This window comes from Eulemur rufifrons, chromosome 7 (genome assembly GCF_041146395.1).
Source record: "Eulemur rufifrons isolate Redbay chromosome 7, OSU_ERuf_1, whole genome shotgun sequence".
NCBI lineage: Eukaryota > Metazoa > Chordata > Mammalia > Primates > Lemuridae > Eulemur > Eulemur rufifrons.
In genome coordinates, this window is record NC_090989.1 from 210858777 (window position 1) to 210871699 (window position 12923).

Sequence of the window (12923 nt, forward strand, 5' to 3'; positions counted from 1 at the left end):
CCCAGAATTTATTTAGGATAAATGCTCAGATGTGGGAGTCCTGGTCATAATATTTGACTAAATACTCCCACCTTGCTCTCTAGCTAGGATCCCCAAGAAGTGTGCAAGTGTTTTCATTTCCTCACGTCTCTGCCAATTTCCTAGTTTTTGGCCAGTGTTACAAAACGATGTCTTGTTTGGTTTGCGTATCTGATTACTAATGAGTTTGAGCATCTCTCCCTACAACAGACCTCTGCATTTCTCCTTCTGTGAGTTGTCTGTTCACATCCTTTGACCATTTCTGTGTTGGACTTCTGCCCATTTTTTAAACTGATTTTTTAGGAATTTCTTCTGTATTGTAGATATTAGTACTTGTCAGCTTTAGATTTTACAGATATATTCTTTCAGTTTGTCATCTATCACTCTATGATGTTCTTTAATAAGCAGAAATATTTTAATTTTGATATGATCAAATTAATCGATTCCCCCTTGTGATTGATAATTTGAGCCTTATTTTAAAAGTCCTTCATCCTGTGATATACATCTAGGTTGTTTTAAGAACTTTATAATTTCATCTGTAGTTTTCTTTTTTATGTTGTTGTTGTGTCTTTTCCTGGCTTTGGTATCAAGGTGGCACTGGCTTTGTAGAATGAGTTTGAGAGGATTCCCTCCTTCTCTATGTTATGGAATAATTTCTGCAGTATGGATATTGGTCTGTAGTTTTCTTTTTTTGAAGAACTCTGTAATTCGAATTTTGGTAAGAAGATTTAAAGAGCTTTGCTTTTCTCCTGGGTTTGTTCTTTTGGAGCCATTAGATGGTTTGATAGTGAAGGAACAATAGATACAAATTACAGATCTGGGTGTGATTTTTCAGCTGGATCTTTGTGCTCAAGGCTTACAGATTTTTATCTACTTCAAAGTCATGTTGGTGATCAGGTTCTTTTAATACAGTTTCTTCACTGTCTTTAGTCTACCCTCCTGGGCTGTATCCTTTGTTTGTGCCTGGGATACTTGCTTCTGGCTCATTTTGCATAGCAAGCTTGTGGAATCAGTAGAGAGCATGACCACAGCCAATATCACCTTTGCTCCTCCAGGCTGTGGTCCACGCACCTACCTCTGCTTGGCTCTCTGGACGCTCAGAGATGTGTAGGCATTTTTCTTTTTATCCTTGAAGATCCTCTGGAGGTGCCCTGTGTTAGAATCCAGCTACAACCTTACTTTGGTATGTTCTTCCATACTTAGATAGATGCCCTTTAAGTTGAACAGGAATCCATTTGTTTTTAAGTGTAATTTCCTTGAGTTCTTTCATGCTGTGATTTTTCATTGAATAAGCCACACCTGCACAGACATCAGGTGGCTCCAGCCAGGGAATTCCAAGACTCAGAGGACATTGGCTGTGAAAGGAACCTTGAGGAATGTCTACTGGTTTCCAACTAGAGTTGGTACCACCCTCCTATCCTGGGGAGCATTTGCGAATATTGGGGGGCATTAAAATGGTTTTTTTTTAGATTTAAAAAAATTTAAATTGATGAACATTGTATGTATTCATAGTGTTTAACATGGTGTTTTGAAATATGTATACATTGTGGAATGGCTAAATTGAGCTAATTAACATATGCATTACCTCACATACTTATCTTTTTTTTTTTGGTGGTGGTGAGACCACCTAAAAGCCACCCTTTTAGGGATTTTCAAGTATGTAATACCTTGTAACTACTGTAGTCACCATGTTTTACAACAGATCTCTTGAATGTATTTCTTCTGTCTAACTGAAATTTTGTATCCTTTGACCAACTCCTGGGAGGAGGCAGTTTTGACAGTCACCATGACTGAATATGCTATTAGAATTTAGTGCCTGAAAGGCAGAGGTATTAAATGTCGTATAATTCCTTGGACAATATAAAATAATAACATTTTCCAGCCCCTAAAATGCCAATAGTGCCCCAATTGAGAAACAATGATTTAAATTTCTTTATTATACAAAGAAAATGAGACCCAGAGAAGGTTCTGTAGTGCCCAAGCTCACAAAGCTAGAGCTGTATTGCAATGTGAGCTTCTAGACTCGCAGGCTGTGGTCTTTCCATGGGCACAGATATGTTTTGTTGGGTGAGCGTATTCCAACTTCTTCTTTTGGATGGCAGGAGACATTCCATATGCATCCTGCTCATGTTATTGTTTTTAATCTTTCTCTTTCTCCTTATTTTTTCCTGGTTGCAGCTGAGCTCGGTGATTATGATCCTGACGAGCATCCTGAGAATTACATCAGTGAGTTTGAGATTTTCCCCAAGCAGTCACAGAAGCTGGAAAGAAAAATAGTGGAGATTCATAAAAATGAACTCAGGTAATAATGGGTAGACATTTGCAATAATGATAAAGGTAAGAGAGTTCTTACTGCAGGGGATATGTAAGTTGCAGAGCAATGTTTCTGGGCACTGCCAAGGACATCCCGGTGTCCTCCATCAGTAACAATCTCAACGGTGTGGGGTCCCTGGGGTGGCTGTTTATGAACCATCAGCAGTTATTAGAGCCATATATTTTCTTACACATGTGGGTTTCTAATCACCCTGAGTTTCTGAAAGTCAAATCTGGGGTAAATAAGTAATCCTTTCTAATTTGAAGTTTGCATTATGCTTTCTTCTCCCATGGCCATTGCTGGAAGCATTGGCTCCAAGTAGAGTAGACACCATTGACAAGGTTCCCTTTGCTGAGCTGCTGTCAAGGTGACAGATTTAACGTCTGCTCCTCCCTTTCTCATCTGTGATGCTTCAGGATGATAAGCACATGGTAGAATTGGCAAAATCGCATCCAGTATTCACTATGTACCAGACACCGTTCTCACCACTCTGGACATATTGACTCATTTAATCTTCACAAAAACCTAGGAGATAGGTTACTGGTTATTCCCATATTACAGACGAGGGAACTGAGGCACGGAGTAGTTAAGCAACTCACTCAAGGTCACACAGATAGTAACTGTCAGAGCCAGGATTTGAATTCAGGCAGCCTTGGTCTAGAGCCTGTGCTCTTGAGCACTGTGTGATGCCTTCACTCCGCATAGGCCACCGGGAATGAAAGGAAGCATGCATGGGAACCATTGCCAACTCGGAATTCACGTAACTTGGGCATTCTAGGCTGTAGCTAGAATTTACATCCTGTGCAAACCACAGAAGAATTCTTTTTGATAATAATAGCAAGCATGGCCAGTGTTATGACAAGTATCAATGAAGAGCTGCAAGAGCTGAGATGCTTCCATCTTCTGGGCCTCTGGTAATTATAAAGAAAATAGCATCACTGGATTATGAATTCTGGAACAAATAACTGTCCCCTTGTGAGGGAGTGCTCGAGCTCCCTGTTTTATGCAGGCATGCCCCCTTCTGGTGAGTCTGAGAAGAGTATATGTGAGGGCATTCAAGGTGTTAGCTTATTTCAGCTTGGAAAAGATGGCCCTTATTCTTAGAGATATAGAGGATTAGACATCAAAGCATTATATTTACTTCTGAAAGCAGCATACCATCTATATGCGCAATTTTAGAGTATTGTCTCCTAATGAAAAGCTTTGTTGAAAATACACGAAATTCTCACTACTCTTTTGCCATTTTGGAGACAAGTGTGCTAGAGGTAAACACGAAGTTCCAATATTTCTGCAGAGGGGTTTGTGGCACAGACGGTCCTAGGGGTCACGGGGTGGGAACCTTTGGACAAAGGAGTCGCATCCTCTGTTTGGATTGGTAGGAGACGGGAATGGAGAGGTCCTCTGTGAGGCAAATTTGCAGGGCCTCAAATGCTTGGCACATATGATAATGATAAACATTTATTGAGCACTTACTGGATGCCAAAAAATTGTGCTAAGAGTTTTACATGCATTATCCCACTCAGTCCTCCCAAACTCTATGAGGTGGGTACTACTGTTGTTCCCAGTGTGGGATGAGGAAAGTACAACCTGGGGAGGTTAAAGAACTTGGGCTGTCAGTCAACAGCCAACAGGACTTGAGCCCTGACTCACCTGACATTAGCAGCATGCTCTTCTCCCTGTGCCGGGCTGTTGAGAAGGAATCAGGTAGTCGGCTGGGGGTTTCCCAGTGATCATCATGTCAGTGGTGCCCGAGGATGGAGACCCGGGGCAGGAGGGCCAGTTCGTAATTTCTGCCACCCAGGCAAGAAATGCTAAGGACCTGAAAAAGAATAGGAGGGAGGGAAATTGAAAGGAGAGAGTCTCGAGAGACACTGCAGCAAGACTTGGTGGCCTACTGGATTTCCTGAGGAAATGGGTGAATCAAAGAAGATTCCATATTGTTTTGTTAACACCAAGAAGCTGTAGGTTGGACCCTGTGCCAGCACCTGCGTGTGTTGATATCCATGAAAGTGGTCATCATGCGCTCGGGGCATTAGTCAGCCACAGTTTATTCATCTGGGGAGGGAGCTCCATGGTGTGATTCACGCTGCCATTTAGGGCACATGTGGCGATGCATGTTTGTCACAGCCAGAAAGCCCTTGCGAAGAGGTTGAAGGTGTGTGTCTGAAGGATGACACTGCCGGGAATGATGTGACACTGCAAGGACAGCTTGAAGGGGTATTTTCCTGTGTATGTTTGCTCATTCTCCCCACCTAGGCCTGTATTTCATTCCGCATCGTGCAGCAGAGAGATTGCAGGTTTGGAGCAGACGACAAGAAGAGCAGGTGCAGCTGACGGTGCAGCGGGAGGGGCGCTTTTGGAGTCAGATGGGAAACCTGCTGCAGAGGCTGTAGGTGCTTTGAGGGCTCTGCCAGCCCTTCCCTTACAGGTCAAGAAAGTGTCATCCTTACGTGGGGAATTGGGCCTACGGTTGGATTGCTCTGCAAACCTGACAGTGCCAGGAAGAATCACAGACGGAGGAGACCAGCGTGAAGCTGCACCGAGGCGTGGCCACCCCGCTCGCCAGTGTTATCCCATGACCTGCTCACATGGCAAAGGGAGAGTTTGCAGCCACTGAACTGTTGTTCTGGAGACTTCCTGAGAGGACTCCAGCTGGTCTTTGTTTGGGGCTTGAGGGGCCTGATAAATAACCCCCTTCGTCCTGCCTGGTTTCTGAAGTAGTTGAGAAAGAGAACAAAATAGATACTCATGAGTGGAAATGGTGAGGCATTACAGTGGCATAAACATGTGCACCTGGGCAGGGGTGGTTTCCTAACTTTCTCCCAGAGTCTTTATTGATTGGAACCATTCTGCTCCTATGCTCTCTGAGGAAGGGACAAAAGTTGCCATTCTTGGGAGAAAATTAATCAGCGAGAAAGCAGAACTTCCCTCTGTGGGAGGTTACACACTGCTTGGGGAGAGAGAGAGAAAGAGAGAGGAAGAGGGAGAGACAGATGAAAGATACTCCTAGGAGTTTTATGGTGCTCAGAAATAGAAGATCAAGATTTTATAAGAGTTTCTTCCCATGGACTAAATTAGATACCTTTAAATGTTTAAGAGATTAATGAGGGAAGATTAAAATTCATGCCTGGATCACATTCTCTTCCTTAAATATGCCATATCTTTGTACTGGAGGGTAGGGAGAAGTCACAGTTTTGCAAATATAATAGCATATTATAGTTATTGATCATCTCTGTATTAATCAAGATAAGCTGGATTTTGCTGAGAAAACAAACAACCCCCAAAGCTCAGGGCCTTAAAACAAGAAAAGTTCTTTCTTTTTCTATTTGGCGTCCACCAGAGGTCAGCTGGGGGCCTCTGCTCATCATGGTCACTCAGGGAAGTCAGAAGCTTGAATTTGCTAGTTGCTGAGCCAAACGGAAAAGAGAACTCTGGAAAGTTGTGCTTCGGCTTGGACATGGTACGTGTCACTTCTGCTTACAGCTCTCTGGTCTGGACCAGTCCTGCAGTCCTGCCCAATTCTATCAGGTGTCCAGAAGGTGGTGCAAGCTGGGGCATCTAGAAAACAGCTCCTGATGGCCTGCACAATCTCTTTGACTAACAGAGTTGTTTTCATTTTTTAAATGGACTGTATTTTTTAAGAGAACTGTAGGTTCACAGCAAAATTGAGGAAAGGTACAGAGATTTCCTCTATACCCCCTGCCCCCACACATGCATAGCTCCCCTCATTAGCAATATTCCTTGCCAGAGTGCTACATTTATTACAACTGATGAACCTACATTCATATATTATAATCACCCACAGTACACAGTTGACATTAGAGTTTACTCTTTGGTGTACGTTCTATGGGTTTGGACAAATGTACAGTATACCATGACAGTATCAATATCATGATAGTAAAATACAGAGTTAGTTTCATTGTCCTAAAAATCATGACTCCCTCTCCCTAACTCTTGGCAACCGCTGATCTTTTTACTATATCCAGAGTTTTGCCTTTTACAGAATATCATAGTTGGAATCACACAGTATATAGCCTTTTCAGATTGGCTTCTTTCACTTAGTAATATGCGTTTAAAATTCCTCTGTGTCTTTGTATTTCTCAATAGCTAATTTTTAAAGTACTGAATAATATTCCATTGTCTGGATGTGCTGCAATTTATTTTTCCATTCACCTACTGAAGGACTTCTTGGTTGCTTCCAAGTTTGAGTAATTATGAATAAAGCTGCTATAAACATCTGTGTGCAGGTTTTTATATGGACATTTTCAACTCCTTTCTGTAAGTACCAAGGAGTATGATTGCTTGCTACATCATGTGGTATGTTTAGTTTTGTAAAAAATCACCAAACTGTTTTCCAAGTGGCTGTACTATTTTGTATACTCACTTGCAATGAATAAGAGTTCCTGTTGCTCCACATCCTTGCCAACATTTGGTGTTTTCATTGTTTTGGGTTTTGGCTATTCTAAAGGTAGGTAGCTAATGGAGTTTTATTCAGAAAGATTTTTATATAGGGATCTTTGGGCCTCTTAATATCATGTGAACCAGAGAATAGGCAGATATATCACTTATAAAATTATCAAACAGATGTCAATGCCAAAACCCGCTGAGGCTGAATGATTCTTCTAGATAAGGAGTAGTTAAATCTTTTTCGCCTTCTGGGTCATGCAGTCCCTATTACAACTACTACGCTCTTCTTTTGTAGAGCAAAAGAAAATGTAGACAATTCATGAATGAGTGGGCTGCGATTCAATAAAACTTTGTTGATAAAACAGGTGGCAGGCCAGATTTGGCCTATGGGTCCCAGTTTGCTGATTCCTATTCCAAACGTGTGGCAGAGCAGGATCAATTTCTGCTTCGCTCTCCTGACCCTGTAGATACTTGTAAAGACATTTGGAGCCATATTTGTTTTTAAAACTATATGTGGAAAAGAATCTTCTATGATTTGCAGACTTCATTTGAGTTTGGTGTGCAGAGATGAGGTCCTAACCCTGGCACTAATGTAGAAATAGATTATTCCTCCTTCTGAAGCCCCCTGGAGGCTGGAGGAAGCCATTGCTGCAATCCCTGGGGACTTGACCATTCCGTTAATTTTAGCCCACTTGGTTTCTGTTTTTCACAGTTTAAATCATAACCCTCTGGGTTAAAAGGAAATTCACATTCCATTAGTCCTTAGGGTGTTCAGGGGGGGTCAAAGATCAAGAATAAGATTGATTTCACTATGAGGAACTCTGATAGCCTTCTCTGGAGGCATTTCCTAGAGTTTCTACTCAGCTAGCCTTTTTTTTAATTTCAAAATATTAGTGGGGTACGAAAGTTTCTGTTACATGGATACCTTTTATAATGCTTAAGTTGGGGCTTCCAGTGTACCCATCACCAGAATAATGTTCATTGTACCAGATAGGTAAGTTTTAATCATCACCCCTCCCCCTTTCCCCCTTTTTTGGTTTCCAATGTCCTTTACATCTCTTTGTGACCATGTGTGCCTATCGTTTAGCTTCCAATTACTAGATAATACATGTGATGTTAGTTTTTCCATTCTTGAGATACTTCACTTAGTATAATGGTCTCCAATTTCATTCAACTTGCTGCAAAAGACATTATTTCATTTCTTTTTATGGCTGAGTAGTACTCCATGGTGTATATATATACATTTTCTTTATCCACTCATGAATTGATGGGCACTTAGATTGATTCCACATCTGTGGAATTGTGAATTGTGCTGCAAAAAACATTTGAATTCAGGTGTCTTTTTGATAAAATGACTTCTTTTCCACTCTTAGACACCTAGTTGTGGGGCTGCTGGATCATGGTAAGTCTACATTTATTTCTTTGAGGACTCTCTATACCTTTTTCCATGGAGGTTGCACTAAATTGCAGTCCCACCAACAGTGAATAACTATTCCATTCTCTCTGCATTCATGCCAGTATCTATTGTATTTTGACTTTATAATAATGGCCATTGTGACAGGGGTAAGTTGTTATCTTATTGTGGTTTTAATTTGCATTTCCCTGATGATTAGTGGTGTTGAAAATTTTTTCATGTTTGTTGACCATTTGTTTCTCTTCTTTTGAAAAACTTCTGTTCATGTCTTATGACCACTTTTTAATGGGGTTGTTTTTTTCTTGCTGATTTGCTTGAGTTCTTTGTAGATTCTTGATATTATCCCTTTGCTGGATGTAGAGTTTGTGAATATTTTCTCCAATTCTGTAGGTTGTTTATTTACTCTGCTGATTATTTCTTTTGCTGTGCAGAAGCTTTTTAGATTATTTCTTTTGCTGTGCAGAAGCTTTTTAATTTAACTAAGTCCCATTTATTTATTTTTGTTATTTCTGTATTTGCCTCTGGGGTCTTAGTCATAAATTCTTTGCCTAGGCTTATGTCTAGAAAATTTTTTCCTATGTTTTCTTCTAGACTTTTTATGATTCATGCCTTACATTTAAGTCTTTTATCCATCTTGAACTAATTTTTGTATATAGTGAAATGTAGGGGTCTTGTTACATTCTTCTGCATGTGTCAATCCAGTTTTCCCAACACCATTTACTGACAGGGCTTCCTTTCCCCACCATATGTTGTTGTCTGCTTTGTCAAAGATAATTTGGTTGTAGGCAGATGGTTTTGTTTCTGTGATCTCCATTCTGTTCCATTCGTCTACTTTTATACCAGTACCCTGCTGTTCGAGTTACTATAGGCTTGTAATATAATTTGAAGTAAGGTAAGGTGATGGCTCCAGATTTGTTCTTTTGTATAAGATTGCTTTGGCTATTCGGGCTTTTTTTTTTGGTAAGTGTAGAATTATTTTTTCTGGATCTGTGAACCTTGGTAATTGATGGGATTGTGTTGAATCTGTAAATCACTTTTGGCAGTATGGGCATTTTAATGTTGATTCTACCAATCCATGAGCATGGGATGTTTTTCCATCCTCTGTGATTTCTTTCATCAGTGTTTTATAGTTCTCCTTGTAGAGATCTTTCACCTTCTTGGTTAGGTATATTTCTAGGTATTTTATATTCTTTATAGCTATTGTAAATGGTATTGAGTGCTTGATTTGAATCCGAGCTTGACTGTTATTAGAATATAGAAATGCTACTGATTTTTGTACATTGATTTTGTAATCTGAGGCTTTGCTGAATTTATTTATCATAGGAGTCTTTGGGTGGAGCCTTTAGGGTTTTCTAGATACAAGATCATATCACCAGCAAACAGAGATAGTTTGATCTTCTTTTTCCTGATTTGGATACCCTTCATTTTTTTCTCTTGCCTGATCACTCTGGTTAGGACTTCCACTACTGAGTTGAATAGAAGTGGTGAGAGTGGGCCCCCTGTCTTGTTTTGGTTCTTAGGGGGAATGCTTTCAACTTTTCCCTATTCTGTATGATGTTGGCTGTGGGTTTGTCATATATGGGTTTTATAATTTTTAGGTATGTTCCTTCTATGCCTAGTTTATTGAGAGTTTTTTTTATCAAGAAAGGGTATTGGGTTTTATTGAATATTTTTTCTGCATCTATTGATATGATCATGTGGTCTTTGTTTTTGCTTCTGTTTATATGGTGAATCATGTTTATTGATTTGCATATGTTAACCCATCCTTCCATCCTGGAATGAAACCTACTTGATCATAGTGAATTATCTTTTTGATGTGCAGTTGAATTTGGTTTGCTAATATTTTGTTGAGGATTATTACAACTATTTTTGTAAGGGATATTGGTCTGTAGTTTTCTGTTTTGTTGTGTCCTTTCATGGCTTTGGTATTAAGGTGATACTGGCTTCACAGAATGAGTTAGGGAGGATTCCCTCCTTCTTGATGTTATGGAATAATTTCTATAGGATAGGTACCAGTTCTTCTTTGTAGGTCTGATAGAATTTGGCTATGAATTCATCTGGTCCAGAGTTTCTTTGTTGGTAGATTTTTTATTACTGCTTTAATCTTGCTGCTTCTTATTGGTCTGTTCAGGGTTTCTATTTCTTCCTGATTCAGGTTTGGGGGGTTATGTGTTTCTAGTAATTTATTCATTTCCTCTATGTTCTCTAGTTTTTATGCATAGAGATTTTCGTAGTATTCATGGGTGATATTTTGTATTTCTGTGGTATCAGTTGTAATGTCTTCTTTTTTTATTTCTGATTGAGCCTATTAGAGTCCTTTCTCTTCTATTTCTGATTCATCTAGCAAGAGGTCTGTCAAGTTTGTTTATCTTTTCAAAGAACCAATTTTTTTCCACTAATCCGTTGTATTGTTTTTTTGGTTTCTATTTTATTTAGTTCTGCTCTGAGCTTTGTTCTTTCTTTTTTTTTTTTTTTTTCCTGTTGGCTTTGGATTTGGTTTGTTCTTCTTTTTCTAGTTCCCTAAGATGTGACATTAGGTTGTTAATTTGTGATCTTTCTGTCTTTTTCATGTGAGTATTTAAGGCTATGAATTTCCCTCTTAATATTTTTTTTTCTGTATTCCATAGATATTCTATCTTGTGTCATGATTATCATTCAGTTAAAAAAATCTTTTGATTTCCATCTTAATTTCTTCATTGACGCAAGTATCATTCAGTAGCAGGTTGTTTAATTTCTATGACTTTGTGTAGATTTGAGAGTTGCTCTTGAAGTTGATTTCTAGTTTTATTCCACTGTGATCTGAGAAGATACACAGAATGATTTTGATTTTTCTGAATTTGCTGAGATTTGTTTTGTAGGCTAACATATGATCTATCTTGGAAAATGTCCCATATGCTGATGAGAGGAATAGATATTCTGTAGCTTTTCAGTAGAATAGATATTCTGTAGCTTTTCAGTAGAATGTTTTGTAGATGTCTGTTAGGTCTATTTGTTCTAGAGTCCTTTTTAAGTCCAGGGTTTCTTTGTTGATCTTTTGCCTCAATGATCTGTGCAGTTCTATCAGTGGAGTGTTGAAATCCTCAGCAATTATGGTGTTGCTATTTATTTCTTTGCTTAGATGTAGTAGTATTTTATTTATGAATATGGGAGCTCCTGTGTTAGGTGTATATATACTTAGGATTGTTTTATATCTTCTTGCTGAATTGCTCCCTTTATCATTATATAATGACTGTCTTTTAAAAAAAAATTGTTAAAATCTATTTTATGTGATATGAGAATAGCTACTCCTGCTCACTTTTTGTTTCCATTTGCCTGGACAATTTTTTTCCATCCCTTTACCTTAGGTCTGTGAGTATCCTTGCAAGTTCAATGGGTTTCTTGGCAATAACATACTTGAGGTGTGTTTTCTCATTCATTTAGCCAGTCCATATCTGTCAAAAGGAGCATTAAGACCATTTACATTCAATGTTAGTATTGATATATGAGATACTGTTCTGTTCATCATGTTGAGTGATACCTAGGTGCTTTGTTTTCTCCCTTGTTACTGTTTCATAAGGGCCAAGAGGTTTAACTTATGGGTGTTTTCACATTAGTGGGTTAGTGGGTCTTGACTGGTCTTTTCCATGTATAAAGCATTTTTAAGCATTTCCTGTAGGGTAGGTCTAGTGGTGACAAATTCCCTTAGTGTTTGCTTGTCTGGGAAAGACTTCATTTTTCCTTTACTTATGAAACTTAGTTTTTCAGGATACAAAATTCTTGACTGCAGTTATTCTGTTTAAGCGGACTAAAAATGGGACCCAAATCCCTTCTGGCTCGAAAGGTCTCTGCTGAGAGGTCTGCTGTTAGTGTGATGAGGTAAGTAACTTGCTGTTTTGTCTCTCAGCTTGTAGTATTTTCTCTTTCATTTTGACTTTGGTCAGGGTGATGACTGTATGTCTTGGTGATGTCCTATTTGCTATGAATCTTCCAGGTGTTCAGTGACCTTCTTGCATCTGGATATCTAAACCTCTCGTGATATCAGGGAAGTTTTCCTCTATTATTCTCCCAAGTATTAATAGGTTTTCCATGCTTATTGCTTTTTCTTCTTCTCCCTTAGGATACCTATAATTCTTATATTAGTTTGCTTTGCATAATCCCATACTTCTCTCAGTGATTGTTCATTGATCTTTTTTTTTTTTCCTGTATTTTTTACTGAGTTATTTTGAAATCCTTGTCTTCAAGCTCTGAAATTCTTTCTTCTGCTTGGTCTAGTCTGTTGTTAATGCTTTCTGATGTATTTTGAAATTCCCTAAATGACTATTTCATTTCTTTAATTTCTGTTACCTCTTTTCTAAGGTTATCTATCTCTTTAGTGAATTTGTCATTCACATTCTGAATTATTGTTTGGTTTCTTTAAGATGGTTTTCTACCATCTCCTCAATTCCATTCACCTTACTTACCATTCATAATCTGAATTCCATACCTGTCATCTCAGCAATTTCCTTTTGGTTAGAGCTTATTAGTGGAGAGCTATTGTGATACTTTTGGGGTGGTGAGACAGCCTGTTTTTTCATGTTGCTGGAGTTTTATGCTGGTGCCTTCTCATCTGGGGCCATGTTTTCTCAGCTCAAAACAGATAGGAGATATGGTCCACCTGTTCTCCTCTGCTGAGACCTCTGTTGCTCAGTGAAGACAGGGTTGGGTTCCTGGATCCTATTCCAGAAGCTTGACTGGGCAGGAGTGGGGTGGATGTGCTGTGAGCCTTTAACACTGCTGTTCTGCTGCATCTCC

The 12923-nt window shown here is 39.1% G+C and overlaps 1 protein-coding gene across 2 annotated transcripts in view; it reads left to right on the forward strand.

Annotated features, from left to right (window-relative positions):
* FRMD3 (FERM domain containing 3) overlaps positions 1–12923 on the forward strand; it is a 254155-nt gene that overhangs the window by 170659 nt on the left and 70573 nt on the right. For both annotated transcript variants that reach the window (XM_069474091.1, XM_069474090.1), the window contains exon 6: positions 2197–2320. In XM_069474091.1, the coding sequence (XP_069330192.1) occupies positions 2197–2320 (124 nt within the window). The remainder of the gene's footprint in view (positions 1–2196; positions 2321–12923) is intronic.